This window comes from Strongylocentrotus purpuratus, unplaced genomic scaffold, assembly GCF_000002235.5.
Source record: "Strongylocentrotus purpuratus isolate Spur 01 unplaced genomic scaffold, Spur_5.0 spur5_contig_829, whole genome shotgun sequence".
NCBI classification, from domain to species: domain Eukaryota; kingdom Metazoa; phylum Echinodermata; class Echinoidea; order Camarodonta; family Strongylocentrotidae; genus Strongylocentrotus; species Strongylocentrotus purpuratus.
The window spans coordinates 318,518-338,197 of record NW_022145534.1 but is presented as its reverse complement, the minus strand read 5'-3'; the positions used below and the strand labels follow the sequence as shown (position 1 = coordinate 338,197).

The 19,680-nt window shown below is 37.2% G+C and overlaps 1 protein-coding gene across 1 annotated transcript; it reads left to right on the top strand.

The window, feature by feature from the left end:
• The first annotated feature begins 6,224 nt into the window (after window positions 1-6,224).
• On the top strand, window positions 6,225-6,923 carry LOC582783 (carbohydrate sulfotransferase 2-like). The gene has a single exon (XM_782722.2). It carries the CDS (start codon window positions 6,225-6,227, stop codon window positions 6,921-6,923), a length of 699 nt encoding a protein of 232 aa, XP_787815.2.
• Window positions 6,924-19,680: the final 12,757 nt, after the last annotated feature.

The following is a 19,680-nucleotide window of genomic DNA, read 5'->3' as shown; positions in this document are numbered from 1 at the left end:
TGCTATACAGTCAAAACGGTTCGTCTTTACAGTTTTTCGTGCCTTTTTGTTTCTGTCATGTTGTCATTTTGTCATCCCAATGTATGTTTTTTAGTACACTTTATGAACAATGATCATATTATTTATTCTAAATGACTGTATTATATTAATTTTGGTCGGTCTCTTAATAAGGACATGCTTCCTTCTGGCTGCTACCCTCTTTTTATTTGTATTAAAGTCCCACTGTTCTACTTGTAGCTACTTGCTCCCTCTATATAGAAAATTTCCCAATCGGTGCCTTTTGGTCTTCCATGATCCTCTTTTTTTTATTTATTCTTATTTTTCTAGTTGAGAGCTGAGTTAATGAGATAACCACCTGTTAGTGACCTCGCTGTGTGGTATAATCCCTGGCCCAGTAGTGTTGACGGTCTTTAAATATTATCATACATATTACATAATACATATTTTATCCATGTATTTTCAATCGTAATACCTTTTACTAGTTTGTGAAGGTGTTGTGGTTTTCGTGATTTACATTTTTTTTTACAAAGTAAAATAAGTTAAATTTGATTGGATTAATTTGAAATATGCAGTTTCGAATTTACATACCATTTCAATTAAAGTTCGCATTTACTACATGCCGTGAAAATATTGTTGGTGAGATAATCAAAGTAAAGCTGTATACATAACATAAACATGTAAATTTGCAAGAAAATTAATTCGTGGTTTATTTCTATTTTCTAAATCGATAACACTGATTAATAAAGAGTTTGTAAAATGCAGTGTCACGTTTTCACTGGCAGTACGTGAAGATCGTTTGCTTATTCAATTTGTAGAACTTGTGTGCATAATCAAATCAGACACCTTCGTTTAGACAGGTATTTTGTGTGCATTAGTATCACAATTTCTTGCTATTTTAATTTCTAATATCTATTATAGGCTTTTTTGTTTGTATGTTTTATTGTTCCACATTAACAAGAAAATGCATGATAAAACAATGATAGACATGTAACACAGAGTAATATTGTAAAAGGTGGGGAACCTATTAAGACGCAAAGCTTGTATATTATAGGTTCCAGAATGGAATAAAAATATGTTGTAATCGAATTGTCAGTTAAACTGAATTGGTATATAATACCCAGTCCCTGGTGGTGTAATTTCATCTTCAAAGATATAACAGTCTTGATCGTTTGCGGAGGAAAAAATGATCCCCTATTTGCGGACTCCAAGAACATTTTCAACAAAGTAAGGCCCTTTTGCCTTTAAAAATTGGTACATAATGTACTCAAAATGTAACCATATTTTTATGACCCGTTTTTGTGAAATGTCTTGCTCTCTAAAACAAAGCACATAACAAATAAGGTTACAACCCCTGGTTTAATTTGGCATCGTTACATATTCGTTACATATTGATTCTTATATTACCTGCAATCCATCAAGGTAACTATACTCTCGTGTTATGGTAAACAGTGGCGGATCCATGGGGGGGGGGGGGGGGGCGGGGCCCGGGCCCGGGCCCCTGGGAAAAAAATACAGTTAAAAACTCGTTAATTTTACCTTTTTTTTTTTAGAGATGGGCCTCATCCCCTGGCGTTCAAGGGGGGGGGGGGGCGATTTTTCAAATTTTCGAGGGCCAACAAAAATGAAAAGATTAGTGCTCACTACCCCCCCCCCCCCTCTCACTGAGCGAATTATCGGATTTTCAAATTTTCGGGAGCAAAAAAAAAAAAAAAGTGCTCCTTACCCACCCCCCCCCCCCCTCCCGCTTATTCACCGGCTGGCTGTTTCGGAGCTAAATATTCTCTTACGTATTGGGCCCCCTCCCCTGCCGCCGGCTGGATCCGCCCCTGATGGTAAACCTTCTTTGTAAATATTGTTTTCATGTTGAATATAGTTTATCGATTTACGACGATTTCGTTGTATGAAATAAAACAGCAGCTTGTAAATTTGTAATATCTGTCCACTCTGTTATTTAATCCTAATAGATTGACTAATGTAATGCGACATAGACTATGTAATCAAAAAGCTGTTAATTTCAGCACGTTTTCAGTGAAAAATCAACGGGTTGGGCGACAGAGCTTTATTTTACCATGTCACAATTTGGCATACCGCCCTCTCCTAATTTGTATAGTTGAGAAAGTTGAGAAAATCTTTTTTCTATGTAATGTTAGGGGGAGGGAAAAAAAGAGAGGGAAAGAAAGAGAGGGAAAAAAGAGAGGGAAAGGGAAAGAAAAGAAAAAAAGAAAAGGAAAAGAAAAAAAAGAAAAGGAAAAGAAAAGAAAGAAAGGAAAAGAAAGGAAAGAAAAGAGAAGAAAGAAAGAGAAAAAAGAAAAAGATGGAGGAGAGGAAAGAAAGGAAAATAAAGAAAAGAAAGAAAAGAAAAAAAATAGGAAAAAAGAAGAAAAAAGAGTGAAAGGAAAACAAAAGAAACGGTGGTTCAAAGAGAGAAGAGAGAGGGGAGGTAAAAGTCTGATAGAGGAGGAGTGGGAGTAAAAGAGAGAAGGGGGTTGTTGGGTGGAGTCGTCTCGTCGAGGGAGCAAGAAAGACACGGGTAAATATATTGCTGTGTCGGGTCCAGTGGCGGATCCAGGGGGGGCCGGGCCCCTGGGGGAAAAAAAGGAAAACAAAAAAAAGGAAACAAAAAAGAAGGAAAAAAAAAGAAGAAGAAAAAAGAAGGAAAAAAAAAGGAAGAAAAAAAGGAAGAAAAAAAAGAAGGAAAACAAGAAGGAAACAAAAGGGGAAAAAAGAGAGAGAGAGAAGGAAACGAAGGGAAAGAGGAGAGAAAGGAAAAGGAAGAAGAGGAAGAAGAAAAGAAAAGGGGGAAGAAGGAGAACGTGGGGGGGGGGGGCTTCGCCTTCTAGGCTGTTCCCTCCCCCCCCCCCCCCCAATCAAAAAAATAAGAGAGAAGGAATGAAATGGAAAGAAAAAAGGAAAATAGGAGATAAAGGGTAGGAAATTGGGGAAGAAGAAAAGAAAAGAAGGGGGTATTAGTTGCAATTTTCCCGCCAACAAGTTGTGGATCGGGGTGGGGTGGGGCAAAAGGCCCTTGCCTCCCCCAGCCCCCGCTAAAAAAAAGAGAGAAGGAAGGAAAAGGAAAACAGGAGAGCTTAAAGGGACCGAAAAAGAGAAAGAGAAAGAGAGGAAGAGAAAATAAAATGTAATCGTGGTTTATTTCTAATTTCATAACGGTGGTTCACACATAATGCTGAAATGACTCATATTTTCGTAATAGTTTGGGGTTTGGGGTTTAACCCCCCCCCCCCTTGAGTTTTTTAATAAAAAAAATTATTTAAAAAAATTTCCTTGTAGATGACCTAAAAAATATGTCCTCTTACCCCCCCCCCCCCCTCCCCCCGCTTATTCAGCGGCTGGCTGAGTCGTTGCGATTTTTTGGGGACCCCCCCCCAAAAAAAAACAAAAAAAACAGTGTCCTCTTACCACCCCCCCCCCCCGCTAATTCAGCGGCTGGCTGAGTCGTTGCGTTTTTTAGGGGGACCCATAATTTCAAATTTGGGCCCCCCTAAGAAATCCTGGATCCTCGCCTGGTAGGGTCAGCTGTGTCGGTATTCTTGCTCGATCCTCGTGTTCTATATCAATGCAGAAGTTTGAAGTCGGTGAGATGTATATTGTCGGTCGGTCGACAAGGGGGAAACTGAATTCAGATGAATAGGGCTTAATAAGATTCGAAAACGGTACGAGGAATCGTCTTCCTTTCTCTATATTGTGATGAAACGCCAAAAATTCCGTGCTTCGCGCGGAAGGGAAAAACTTCATTTAGACGAGTCGAGAACGGTACGACGAATCGTCTTCTTTCTCTAATATTTTAAGGAAACGTCAAAACTTTAACGCTTCGCTCGAGAGGGGGAAACTGAATTCAGACAAAATTAATAGGGCTTATTTAGAGTCGAAAACGGTACAACGAATCGTGTTCTTTCTCTAATAACTTGAGGAAACGTCAAAGCTTTCGCGCTTCGCGCGAGAGGGGGAAACTGTAATTCAGATGAATTAAAAAAGGGGAAAACTTCATTTAGACGAGTTTAGAACGGTACAACGAATCGTCTTCTTTCTCTAATAATTTAATACAACGTCAAAGCTTCCTTGCAGGGGGAGGGGGAGAAACTGAATTCAGACAAGGATTAAGAGTCAAGAACAGTACACTGAATCGTCTGCTTTTTCTCATAATTTAATGAAACGTCAAAGCTTCCGCGCTTTGCGCGGGAGGGTGGGAGGAACTGAATTCAAAAAGGATAAACAGTCGAGAATGGTACAGCAAATCGTCTTCTTTTTTATAATAATTTAATGGAACGTCAAAGCTTTCGCGCTTTGCGCGGGAGGGGGGGGGGAACTTCATTCAGCCAAGGATTACCAGTCGAAAACGGTACAATTAATCGTCTTCTTTTCCTAATAATTTAAGGAAACGTCTAAGCTTCCGCGCTTCGCGCGGGAGGCCCATCACCCACACCCCCTAATGAACGCGCTTTTAAGTGATTCTCTTGCTCACTACCGCCCCTCCCTAAAATAAGATCCTAGCTCCGCGCCTGCATTGAAATATATAGCTATGATGCTGCCTAAATTGAAGAAATAATTCGTATATTTATGTCGTCGAGAAAAATGATCATTTTGCGCATATGGAAGTACTATAGATAGTCCATAGGAAAAACAAGTTAGCCTTCGGCCTAGGGTTTATAAGGTTGAATTTGTAGATATTGGACATTTAATTTTGTCGGTAATTGGTGGCTAGTTTTGTCGGTAATCGTTGCCCTCTTCACCCCCCCCCCCCCCCACTGAAAAAGGTCTAGCGACGCCCCTGCCCTCATGGGGCCCATATGCGTGGGTTCTGGGTCGGAAGGCCCATCTGGTATACGTCTGGTTTTTGTATGGGCCACGTGGGCTTTAACAACCCCTACAAAACCCAGATGGGCCCCAGATATTTTGCTATCTGGGAAGCTTTTAAATATAACAAATAAATAATTACGTGAAAATAATTATGATAAACAACTGAGTGCTAAAACTTCGAAAATATTAAAATGAAATGACATTGCGTCTGCATAAGCATTCGTTGCATGTGTATACATGCGTAATCAAAATTGGCACTGAGTACTGAGTTCTTCGTGAATCTAAAAAAAGCACTTATATTCACGAAAAAGGCCCGAGTTATATACAGCCAATAGGAAGGACGAATAACTAGGTCAAACAATGTACTCGTACTCTTCTCTTAGACATTTCCACTGGTTAATTTCCGCCACAAGAAACACTTCTAACCAATCAACAAAAAACACCTTGTCACTGTGGTTCGGCATCTTTTCCCATAGACATTAAGTGTAATATGGGGCTTTTTGATTTTTAGTACAGAAGATACGATACAAATTGTGTGGGCAATAGTTTACATGCTTATTCAATATATACTTTCTTTTTCCTCTGGCTCGATACGTCAATCAATGTAAACGATATGGGTATACTATAGAAGTAGAAATTCAAGGTTTTTGTAATTAATGTACATAGGTCTATGGAGAAGGTTTTGCTCGCACTCGCGGATAGACATACGCGCAAAATGCAACAAACTTTACGGTATGTTAATATTTCTTGAACGGGAAAATTAGTTAACATATAATGATCGGTGAGCCGATTATTTTTCATTATCATTTAACAGATGCGACCAAGCTCGGTATTGTACCAAATTGGGCATTTTTGTTGTGAAGCATTTCAAAATTGCTTTTCAGATCATGGAAATGTTTCACCGTCAACTTATCTTAGCGTTAGCTCGTAAAAGACGCGTTGGACGCTTCTCTTTGACAAGCTTCTCTTTGACAGTCCTGGCATTGTCTGCTTGTATTTTATTCGGGATACGATTACAATATTGGAAAAACTTATCCACCGTGAAAGAAAATCCAGTTTCTGAAGCAATCACGGGCACGAGTGATGTCAGGAAATCTGCAAACGTCGATGAGCCCCCTCCGTTTATTATTCTCATGGCCCAATGGCGTTTTGGATCTTCTGCACTTGGAGAGCTTTTTAACCAGAATCTAGAACTCTTCTACATCTTCGAATCACTCTGGCCAACTACGAAATTAATGAAATTAAAGAATGTAACGCAGAACACTCCGGAAAGCAAAGAAATGGCCAGAGATATACTTCGGGGTTTCGCAAAGTGCGATTTCAAAACGGACTATGTTAAGATTTTAAATCATTGGGGTGGTTCACATAGCAAGAACAGAGGACTCTGTATGAACAGTACATCTTGCAGAATGCACTCAGCAAGCGCTCTCGGGGACTTTTGCAAAGAATTTAAAGGTAGACTAGCCACGAAGATCATCCACGCCGATCTAGACCTTCTGAAGCCGCTGGTGGTTGAGGACGGTATCAATCTCAAAATTATCCACCTTGTTCGTGATCCCCGTGGAGCTGCCTCGTCCAGAATAAACTACCTGAACGGCTATTATCCGCGAAATGCGGCTAAAGCACGGCCTTTCTTCCCGAACTTGGGCCGCCTTAAACCGCTTGGTCTTCTTGATGATATCCCAGAGTACATGCTCCCAATTGAAGAGATTAACGATAACAATCCTACAGTTCAAGGGTTGTGCCAGTGGATCAGGGAGAATACGAAGAGATCTTCCGACCCATTGCCTCCATGGTTACAAGGACGATACCATCTTGTTATTTACGAGGACTTCGCCAAAGCCCCTTTGACAGAGGCTAACAAAATTTACAACTTTATCGGGATGCCACTCAAACCAGAACTCAAGAAGTTTGTCCACGGCATGACTCATTCAAACTCCAGCGACACATCTTTATTTTCAACTTCAAAGGATGCGCACAAAACAGCCAATAAGTGGATGAAGTACTTGACAGTTATGGAAGAGAGACAAATCTTAAAGGAGTGCCTGGATGTCCTGCAACTCCTGGGATACGAACCGAATTACACCAAGATACTTCCAGAGAGTTGATGGTTAATTTCACCAGGAAACAGGGTAAAAGATATTGTCCAACAAAGAGCAAACGATCGAAGTTAGGAAAGGAGAATGTAAAATTAAAAATGGGACTTTAAGAACAGATATTGATATTATTTAAGATATTACTTGAGTCCATTTCCTCGCTAGTCTCGCTTTTTACAAATAGATTCTACGAAGCCAATTGCATCTTCACCACGAATTTAGCTTTAAAATTAGCTAGTAGGCAATGAGCAAAGCACCAAAGCTCTGCAGGAATGTAAGTAGGACTTTATACACATAATTATTTTGATATTACTGATATTACATGAGTATTTAAAATCCTTCTGCATCAATTTTTATCTCTTCCAAAATGCATTCTATATAGCGCCTTTACCTTGCAGTGACGAAACGCTGCACAAAATATCTTCACATAATTCTACTGTATGTAGATATTTTTTGCCCTTGATCAGAACTAAAATTCATTGATATGCTTAAAGTAAGAAATATTCCAAATGAACTTATTTGGAACAATAGTAACATTACCTTTAAGGAAAAAAAATTGTTTTATCGAGAATGGCAAGATGCCGGTTTATTGAAAATTCATAATTTGATTACACATGGTATATGGAATGACTCTACATTAATGAATACAAAAGTGAAAGCACAACAGCTTTTATTTGATTTTAAATATAACAAATTAAAGAAACCATTTCTGCAGTGTTGGTTAGACAGATTTAGCTATGTTAATGATTTTGAAGACGAACGTGATATTTCGAATCTTATAGAAATAGAAACAGGGGACAAAGTGAATGTTTTTGTAATGATGAAAGTGAAAGATTACTATAGTTTGTTAATACGCAAAAATTCAAGTGAATCAAATTTCATTTACTTTTAGAATTCCTTTTTAGTTTTGGATAATGACTTTGTTTGGAAGGATATGTTTTCATTTAAATTAAAGCAAATTCGTAATAATAAAGTTAAACAATGTAATTTCAAGATGATTCATAAGGTAATTGCCTCAAAAGAAAACTTATATAAATGGCAAATTGTGAAAAATGATTTATGCAACTCTTGTGGACAAGTTGACTCAATTTTTCACTTTATGTTATATTGCAAAATGTGACTTTGTTTTGGAAAATAATATGTAATTTGATATTTAACACATTCCAAAAAGAAATACAAATAGACCAAAAGATAATAGTTGTAGGTAAGGACATTGGAAAGGGGACACAATGAAGGGGATTTCAAACTCAAGGCAACTACATTTATGCTGCCAAATGTCATCCATGTTAAAAAGAGACATGATTACCATAAGTGTTGTGACATGACGTTTTTATCTTCTCCCCCTCCCCCGAAACAATAGATTTCTCATTATACCACCTGAACACATGCCACTAATTCAAAACGATTTAGGGCATTTTTTTCATCGAAGTTGCCCGAAACTTGCTTGCTACATTCGCTTGCATTTACAGTGTACCTTTCTCATTTAGTAACATTTTTAAAGGTCCTAATTTCTTTCATTATTTGATTGTTGCTTAAAAAGTTGTTTCGGTGAAACATGAAAGTCAGGCGCGGATCCAGGATTTTCTACAAGGGGGGGGGGGGGGGGACGGAAAATTTAAAATCGGGCAGACAGTTATTTCAACTCAACTTACCAATACTGACAAGGTCATATTAAAAGCACCGTACCGGTACATACAAGCGGGCACATTTTTGGAAAGGGGCAAGCTCAAGTCACGTCTCTTGTCCGATATCAACATCCCCCGAGTTTAAGTAATCTTTAACATTTCCATCAGGGGGGAGGGGGGCTGAATCCACTTGCCAAAATATCAATTCTCTGGGTTCACAATTTCGCGAGCGAGCGAAGCAAGCGAGCGAAAAATTGAGCATAATTATGTATGTTGTGAAAGTGTTATTTATCACTAAAATGTACGAGATAAGACATAAAAAATGCATATTCGGTCAGCTCGTAATTTTTAAATTTGCGGGTAAAGAGAGGCTGTAAGTCTTAAGAAATGAAATTTGAATCCTTGTGGAGTAAATAAAGAAACAGCTCTAGCCATAACCATGATTACAATGACAATTTCCATTTTTGGGGAAATCGAGAACAATTAAACTCTTGTGGTGCTATACAGTGCGTCCCAGAAAAAACAAAACCGAGAATTATCGATGTTTTATCATAACTTAATCACAATTATAATTAACAAATGACACATTATCGTCCCTATTTTCACGAAGTGACGGATGAGCGCGCAATTAAAAGAAAGTTAGTTTTGAATAAATCGCTTTCAAACTTTCAAACTATAATCTCAACCTCTTTAATGTATCAAGGGCAAATAAATGCTATATCCTGGGATAGAACATATCTCAATGTTTAGTTCTATGTTTAATTATTTCCATAATTTTTTATATTTTGGGGGGAAATGAGCTTTAAACATAACCGTCATTTCGTGGAAACACGAAATTCAAGGACGCGCTGTAATTTTGTTTTCACGAAGTGACGGCTCATGGCCGCGCGCGTAAAACATACGGGATTTTTTTCCTCGTGGATGGAATTCTCGAAATGGACACTAAATACGGCAAAACGTTATGTTTAATTGATGTACAGATAAAATAACTCGAACTACGAGATAGAGTACATTTTCCTCTTTCTGTAGCTGCTTTTTTATTCCTCTGTTTGAACTTTTAACACAACCGTCATTTCGTGAAAACACAAATTATATAGAACGCTTTGAATTTGTTTTCACGAAGTGACGGCTCGTAGCCGCGCGCGTATAAAACATATGGGATTTTTATTGTGTGAAACAATAATCATGATACTCAACAATGGGAGTAATGTAGTACGTATCAGGACAATTACCCCCTGGGCAATCACCCCCCGGAAAATTACCCCCCGGAAAACTACTCCCCAAGGACAATTACCCCCTGGAAATTTACCCCCCAGAGAATTACCCCCCGAGGACAATATTACCCCCCAAGGACAATTACCCCCCGGAAAATTACCCCCCGGAGAATTACCCCCCGAGGACAATTACCCCCAAGGACAATTACCCCCGGAAAATTACCCCCCGGAGAATAACCCCCCGAGGACAACTACCCCCGAGGACAATTACCCCCCGAGGACAATTACCCCCCGAGGACAATTACCTCCGAGGACAACTACCCTCGAGGACAATTACCACCCGAGGACAACTACCCCCCGAGGACAATTACCCCCCCCCCCCCCCTCGAAACACCATTACCGCGGCCCGAGGACAATCACACCCAGGGAATTTGTAACACTGTGACGTATAATGCGAGCTCCTCTTCAAATTGCTATTTAGAGAAAATGTCATGAACTTTCATTTTCTTAGTTATTTATGACGGAATAGATTTGTTTCGTACAGGGGTTGTGTATAAATTATATTTATATTCGTAGCTCACATTCAAAGCCCTCGTACCCATCTGCCAAATCTTTTTGCTTGACGTACATGTATCCTCCTAGGAGGAGATTTCACCCACCCCTCTCGCTCTGTAGCCATTCCACCTTTGTGAAGTTTGACTTAATATGCCACGTGTATTGAATCAAATTCAATTGCCAGAAGACGCATGTATCAAATCAAAGTACGGAATTTACATTTCTTAGAAATTTAACAATACATTGCGCGCAGATGAGTACGCGTTAATACAGCTAGTCTCCCCAAAAATGGCCCAACAAAGAAATTAGGATGTAAGATATTATACAAATATTGACTGCTCATGAGGATGATGGTGGGAACTATCACTCCCAAGGTGGTGTTTACACCGGCCCTTCTATCACCCCCGAGGCGAAAGCCGAGGGGGTGATAGAAGGGCCGGTGTGAACACCACCGAGGGAGTGGTAGTTCCCACCATCATCCGATTACAGAGCAGTCCATATTTGTTTTATATACCTCATCCTTTTTATTGATTCATGATTAGGGTAGCTGTAGGTCTAGATCTAGCTCTAAAAACAGGAAACGAGATCAAGAGGAATTTACTAATAAGAAAAATCCAACATCAAGTCCAAGGCAAGAGTATTGATTTCCTACGCGCTGCGCGTAACCGCGCGATTGCGGTAGCCTAGCAACTCAAAAAATTTGTGTGCGCAACTAAGTCGCGGGAGGGGTTAGGGGTCCTATCCCAGGGTTTGATAGTAGCTATCAACCCCTCTGACGTAATGATACTTGATAGATCGAAATGCTCCTTGACATGTGATATAGTCTTGACCAATCAGTGAATGACAATCTATGTATGAGGTATATAACATTATTTATGCATCCTCTGTAATTTTTCTAATCAGCTGATCGTATATTTGTCTTCGTATGTATAATGGGCCCTCATCCATGATCTATTCCTAAATTAAGGTTCTCTTCATGTTTATAAATGTTATGTAATATATATATATATTTATGTTGTCATGGTGAAATAAAATATGTTTTCTTGTACTGTAATTTATTTTGAAATAAAAATTGCCTTCAAGTTAAATATATGGTATGTACGGTGCCATATTAAAAGAAAATAAGTATCCGCACTTGGGTACATTCATCTCAATGATTTTGTAATTCCAGAGCAGCGTTTTTTCAACTGGGGTGTCGCAAGAGAATGTTAGTTACATGACAATTTTTGTTGGCAAACGTTGATTTTGTGAAAAACAAATATCAGAAACGGGTAGAGTATATATTTTCATGAGAAAATAAAATGTAAACAAATAATAAAATGTCTTTCTTCCTCGCTCGCTGACAATATTTTGCGAATATATATCTTTTATTTCGACATTACATTGTTACCACACTCATCACAATTATAAACATGATGAATCAAGGCAACGAGAGTGTATCAAGGTCATGACCGAATATTTCACTTTATATTCGTGTACATTCGGGGGTGAGGCGCCCGCATACCTTAAATCTGTGCTAGTGTGTTGATTACAACATTATGTTTTACCATTTTGAAAATGTCTTGTCCTTGTTTTTCTTGCTCGTTCACTAAATCAAGAAACAAAATTAATGTGCCCATACGTGTGTACATAGCACTTGACGAGTGCCAGAGTGATGCAAAATAAATAGTTTGTGTAGAATTTAAGATTGGGCGAAACTTTTCATTTCTTAAGAGGGCATCGTGTCGAACAAAAAGTTGAAATAACGCTGCACAAGAGAAATCCTTCGTAGAAAACAGCAACCACAGTGTTGTTGCATACATTATAGTTAAAGAAAAATGTGTAGTAATGAGGAAGATCACGCGCAAGTATTTGAACGAATGTGGGTTCATGCACGGGATTTTATGGGCTCGTAGCCTTCACAGCATCTCTCAACGTGTCAGATCGTCTTTTGCTATTGAATCCTGATTGTCCCCCGGGGGGGGGGGATTGTCCTCGGGGGCGGGTAATTGTCCTCGTGGGGTAATTCCTCAAGCGGTAGTTTTCCGGGGGGTAATTGTCCTTGGGGGGTAATAGTCCTCGGGGGTAGTTGTCCTCGGGGGGTAATTGTCCTCGGGGGTAGTTTTCCGGGGGGGGGGGGTAATTATCCTTGGGGGTAATTGTCCTCGGGGGGTAATTCTCCGGGGGGTAATTTTCCGGGGGGTAATTGTCCTTGGGGGGTAATTGTCCTCGGGGGGGTTATTCTCCGGGGGGTAATTTTCCGGGGGGTAATTGTCCTTAGGGGGTTATTGTCCTCGGGGGGTAATTCTCCGGGGAGTAATTCTCCGGGGGGGTAATTCTCCGGGGGGTAATTGTCCTTGGGGGGTAGTTTTCCGGGGGGTAACTTTCCGGGGGGTGATTGCCCAGGGGGTAATTGTCCTAGAACCATTCCCTGCGTATGTTTCAAATAAATTCCTTTGTCAGAAGTAACCTTTCCAAGCTGAACATCCTTGCCCGAAAATATACTCCATTTAAAGCTTTGCTCATCGTATATGTATATATCAGTTTCAATCAAATTCGCCAAAACCATAAGCTCCATTTCGGTAGCCCAGGTACCACTTTGAAATACTTTGCTCTTTGTCACGTAATCTGGAACGTTGGCAAAACCATCTCTCAAACGTGTCTCAAATTTGTTCTTGTTTTTTAAAAGATGGACAACAATAGCTTTTCTCACAAGTAAGTGATTATTTTCGTTTCCTGATAAGCAAAATGAAATAGCACGAAAAAAGCAATTTCCATCACCCATGATATGTTTGATTGTACATGGATGGTCTATAAGTGTGCATGTTTCAGCTCCATTGTTAGAAGGTGGTGTAATATCGTGAATGTTTAACTTCGTGCACGATTCGTTCTTTTTCATTTCATTCAGTGGTGCAAAGTACATGACCGTTTGCTGTATTTCTTCGAATACTATCAAATCATCAGAGTCTATATTATATAACTCTGTATTAATTTTTATTACATCCTTTTCTTTTTTAGCACTGCCTCTTGTGGTGACCTTTGGTTCATTCAATGTTGAATCAATCATATCCTGAATAGATTCTGCTTGGTAAATATGATTTCTAGAAATGTTCCTTTGTGACGTTTGTCTGAGTTTCTTACGGTCAGAGCTAAATTGTGCTCCATTTTCAAGCTTATCCCATTTTCGTTTTGTATTCGATTTCTTGGAAACGCTTTTAAAAGCGACAAGTGTTAGCTAGACAGTGACTATTCATATTCTGTAATCTGAACAGAATAACTTTTGAACGCGGGCTATAATTGGACTATAAAATCAAATGAACAGATAGCATAATAATTTCTGCAGGCTTTGCATGTGCACTTAATTTTAAATTGGATCTGTATCTTTTTTTCATATTTTATTTTAAATAATACTGTATTGTAATCTTTACTGTAGTTTTAAGTAAATTCTCTTGTGTGACTGTTGATAGTGTGTGATTGTTGATGATGTGTGATTTCCAATTTCCCTTCTCCTCTCTTTCTAACTTAGACCTTAACAATCTGTTCAATGCATTTACTACTAACCCTGTTGACTACCGTAACTTACCTAACCAAATATCCCATCATGATTTTGTTTTCGATGACAATGATGATATTATTAATGATATTGATCCCGACAGGAACTCTAATCTGTTTGATATTTGTAATAAATACTGGTTGCCAAATGATTTTAATGCAAACTCTGAGTTTCAACATGGCGATATGTTTAATTTGCTTCATTTTAATTCGCGTAGTTTATATAAGAACTTTGATTCTATTCACGATTTTATTTGCCAATTAGAACAAAAATTCTCTGTATATGGATTTAGTGAAACATGGATCCACAGCAATACTCCAGTTTCATTATTCAATCTCAGTGGGTATACTTTTTTTCATAATGATAGGGGAAAATGTAGAGGCGGTGGTGTTGCAAAGCTTGTGCAAAATTCTCTGAACGTGGTTGTAAGACAGGATTTTATTTTGTTAGATGCAATTTGTGAATCACTCTTTCTTGAAATTTATGTGCAAAACAAAAGAAATATTATCATTGCTGTTGTATATAGAGATCCCCATACTAATGTTGAAGAATTTAATTGTGAAATTGATGCTTGTTTACAGAAACTAGAAAAAGAAAATAAAGATGTTTACATTATGGGGGATTTTAATATTAACTTGCTGAATTGTTCTACTGTAAATCATGTCAATGACTTTTTAAATATTTTGTATAATAAATCATATCGTCCATTGATTCATAAGCCTACACGTATTTGTAAATCATCAACAACACTTATAGATAATATATTTACCAATGTCTGCAGTAAAGATATAAGATCTGGTATATTTTATAACGATATAACAGACCACTTGCCAATTTTTTCTATTACTCAAAATAATCTCAAAGAAAATAGAAATACTAATGTTAATAAATCCAGAAGGTGTCTTAACTCTACTACTATTGATTCCATAAGAAAAGAATTAGTTAATCTTGATTGGTCTGATATTGTCCAGTTTGATAATGTTGAACTCGCATATGATTGTTTTTTGAATAAGTTTAATGATGTTGTTAGTAATAAATGCTTGAAAGGTAATCATAAAAAGAATTCTTCACCAAGAAAATCATGGATTACTTTTTCTTTATTAAGATGTATCAATAAAAAAAAACAGGCTATATAAAGAATATTGTAAAACACGCAATGATACATCTCATAATAAATTTAAAAGGTACCGAAAAAAAATATATTGAATCGTGAGTTGAAAACTGCTCGTGAAAAATACTATTATGACTTACTACAAGTTAATAAAAATAATCTTTCAAAAGTTTGGCAAATTATTAATGAGCTAATTGGGAAAAGTAAGCAAGATAAACTCCCATCTTTTTTTTATGAAAAATGATGTTAAAATAGAAAATGATGATATTGCTGAAGAATTCAATAATTATTTTTCAAACATTGCTTCTCTTGCTCAATCTAAGTTAAATCAATCACTTTAGTTCTTATCTTAACCATTCTTGCAATAAATCGATTTATTTGTACCCAACATGTGAAACAGAAATAATTAATGTTGTTAAAAAAATGAAAAATTCTAAGAGCGCAGGGTTTGATGACATTAACATGCATCTTATTAAGAAAGTCATTCATTCAATTGCTGTTCCCTTGGTTCATATTATTAATTTATCTATGTGCACGGGCTCTGTCCCAAATAAAATGAAAATTGGTAGAATAGTTCCAGTGTATAAAAAGGTGATAGACATTTATTTTCTAACTATAGACCCATTACCTTATTACCCTGCTCCTCAAAGATCTTAGAGAAAATCATGTATAACCGTATAGCCAATCATATAAATAAGAATACTTTATTAACTAATGCCCAATATGGTTTCAGATCAAATCATTCTTGTGAGCTTGCACTGATTGATCTACATGATGTACTATTAAATAATATTCATAATAATTTTCATTCACTTGGTATTTTCCTTGACCAATCAAAGGCATTCGATCTGATTGACCATAATATTCTTTTGTATAAGTTACCATATTTTGGAATTCGTGGTGTAGCGTTAGACTGGTTTAATAGTTATTTACATAATAGGTCCCAATATACAAGGTATAATAATTTTGATTAATTTTTTTCCAAGGTTGAATGCGGAATTCCGCAGGGATCCATACTCGGTCCCTTGTTATTTTTGCTGTACATTAATGATTTTTGTAATGTTACTTCATTTTTTAATTTTGTTTTATTTGCTGATGATACCAATATTTTTTCCTCACCTAAAGACTTTAATACGCTCCTACATAAGATTAACGAAGAGTTAGGCAAAATAGTTGACTGGTTTGATTCCAATAAGTTAGTAATTAATCATGAAAAAACATGTATTTTGTATTTTTCTAAACCTAATATTAAGTTTCCTCCTGATACAATCAAAGTGAAAATTAATGATATATACTTGAATGTTTCTGACTCCGTGAAATTTCTTGGAGTTTTATTGGACAATCAACTTACTTTTCAAAACCATCGTATGTACATACTAAAAAAGATCTCTAAAAATATCGGAATTATCTGTAAATTGCGTTCTATTCTACCCACAAAACATTTATTCATGCTATATAATTCACTTATACTTCCTTTTATCCATTATTGTAACATTACCTGGGCCAACGTTGGGAAAAGCAAATTAGAACCATTTCATAAACTGCAGAAAAAAGCCTTACGCATTTGTACAAAGTCACCTTATTTAGCGCCATCTCGCCCCCTCTTTTTTGAATTAAAAACACTTAATATTTATCATATATATGAATTTAAAGTCGCAGTACTGATGTATTATGTCAAACATAAAATGGCCCCAGCCAATATAATTAATTTGTTTAACTTTAATAATGATTTTCATCAGTATTACACACGTTCAGCTTCCCAATTTCACCTTCCATTAACTTCTAATAAGCAAATGTATAATTCTTTTAAACATGTAGGACCGAAGATTTTTAATAATTTAAATACAATCATTCGTCCATGTTCAACAGCCTCCTCCTTCAAGGCCTTACTTAAAAGTCACTTTATTCATAAATATACTTCTTGATTTCCATATATCTTTTTCATAAGTTTACCTCATATATGTACACTGTACATGTAATATCTCTTTCTCCTTCCCTTCTCTTGGTTGAGTGTGTATGTGGGTGCGTTGGATGTGTCCGCTTGTGATTATTATTAATGTTTTACTTATAATTTGTTAATTTTGTCAAAGGGGCACCAGTCCACAAGATCCTGATCTTTTTTGGTTGCCCCTAACGATATGTTAATTTTACACATGTATATGATTATGTCAATATGTTTTATTGCATTGTACTATTTTCTTTTATATCGTTGAATAAAGAAGATGAATTGAAATGATTTGGGTTTTGCATCGTTTTCCTCACTGGTGATCTTTCTCTGTGTTTTTCCATCTTCCATTTGAGAGTGTTCTAAATTTTCATCTACAGAGCTGTCTATTGACACAGTCACTTCCGTTTTATTGGCAAAACAATGGTCTCCAAATTCCGTTTCTTGTAATTTTCTCAATTCAACCCTTACATTCTTTAATGCAAATAGTTGACCATTGTAGTCATGTACATCGAGAAGTTTAGGTTTAGGTTTCGTTTTGTGCAAATCATCAGTCGTTTCTTGATCCTTTTGGGGGTTTCTATTGTGTTTAAGACTTGGCGCTTCATATTGCCGTTTCTTTTCATTAGAATGTGATGAGCATTGAGACGTTGTGCTATATTGCGTAGTTAAGGACATTATGACAAGTAGGGAAGCCTTGTAATATAGGAAAACCGGTTAATGTCTCATTCTTACCGGATATTGCTTGTACTGATACCCCAGTTACTTCAAAATAATGGTTCATTTAACAACTCAATGTCTTTGCTAATGTCATACAATGTTTGTAAACCCCTTGCCAGCTTGGTGTATAAAGTAAAATGCTGTACCCATTTTCACTTATAAAGCCTCGATTGCTTCTAGAATGCGAATCAAATATGTAATACCCCTCATGTCCTGTTATGACTACAAATGTGTTGTTGGCGAAGGTCACAAAATGGGCATCACAATTCTTACAGAGTTGTTGTTCGAATGCATGTTCTAATGTCACAAAACCAAGTTCTTTATTACGCAATTCAACATCAGATAACTGTCCTAAAATTGTTTCGTGATATACAATCGTAAAATAGTCATTCCAGTCATCGTATCCATCCAATTCCGTAGGTAATTGATTCATTGCTAAGTAATCCGTTGTGACGGAAGTGCTTTTTCTTATATTGGTATACAAATTATCACCTATTGTCAAAATTCGATCTAGATCACAACTCTTCCATTGGTTGGCTTTCTTGAACTTGCTGTTTAACACTGCAATTAAAGAATTACAAACACATTGTTTCCCGCTTGAACTACCAAATCTTTGATGGCCCTGATTGAACGTCCCCTGAGCAATAATCTTTTTTTTGTAAGTTTACCTTCGTACCCGTTTTGTTTTGATCGTTTGTCTGAATTCTTTCCGAGGAACTGCCATTCTCATAGGAAATAGGCTGAAAGTGGTATTCTGCGCGTATTTTTTTCTGAAACTGGGATGTGACATTTGTTGTACAGCTTTCATGACACTTTTGCTTATAGGCTTTCTCCACCTTGTTTGTTTTACTCGTTTGTTTCCTGCCTATTCTTTCATAAGTATCACCTTCATTTAATGTATTTTGTTCAATTAGCATAGATACTTCTGAAGCAACAGACGATCCAGTTTTCTTTTCACTTTCATCGGTCACTGATACTACATGAATGCTTTTTGTAGGAGTCTGAACTGTTTCCGAATCATTGACGGGGGTGCTTATATTGACACCATCATTCTTTGATGCCATTTTGGATAGCTCTTTGGGACATTGTGGTGTGCTTGTTGCGCATTTCTCTTGATATTGTGGAGCATCAAATGCAAGTGTGTTTTCCTCTTCAGTTCCATTGTGCTGTTCGTTGGGATTATCGGACTGAGATGATTGTATTGATGACAAAACAACATCGTAATGTATTCCTTGGGTATGTCTCAAATAAATTCCTTTGTCAGAGGTAACCTTTCCAAGTTGTACATCCTTGCCCGAAAATATACTCCATTTAAAGCTTTGCTCATCATATATGTATATATCAGTTTGAATCAAATTCGCCAAAACTATAATCTCCATTTCGGTAGCCCAAGTTCCATTTTGAAACACTTTGCTCTTTGTCACGTAATTTGAAACGTTGGCATAACCATCACGCAAACGATTCTCAAATGTGTTCTTGTTTTTTAGAAGATGGACAACAATAGCTTTTCTCACAAGTAAGTGGTTGTTCTCGTTTCCTGATACGCAAAATGATATGGCACGAAAGAAGCAATTTCCATCACCCGTAATGGCCCGAATTCACAAAGCAAGGTTTGAGCTCAGACCAAGGTTTGAGCTCAAACCTCCTTTTGTTTCGCCAAACCTCCCTTTGTTATTTACAAACCAGGTTTGTAAATAACAAAAGGAGGTTTGGCGAAACAAAAGGAGGTTTGAGGTCAAACCTTGGTCTGAGCTCAAACCTTGCTTTGTGAATTCGGGCCTATATGTCTGATTGCACATGGATGTCCAATAGGATAACATGTTTGAGCTTCTTTATTAGAAGTGGGTGTAATCTCTTGAATGTTTAACTTTGAGCAGTAGTCTTTCTTCTTCATTTCATTCACAGGTGAAAAATGCAAAACAGACTGTTGTATTTCTCCTAGTATTATCAAGTCATCAGAGTCTTCATGAAATATATCGGTAGCCATTCTTGTAACATCCTTTTCTTTTTTAGTAGTGCTTATTTCTGTCACGTTTGGTTCATCCAATGACAAATCAAGCGATAACA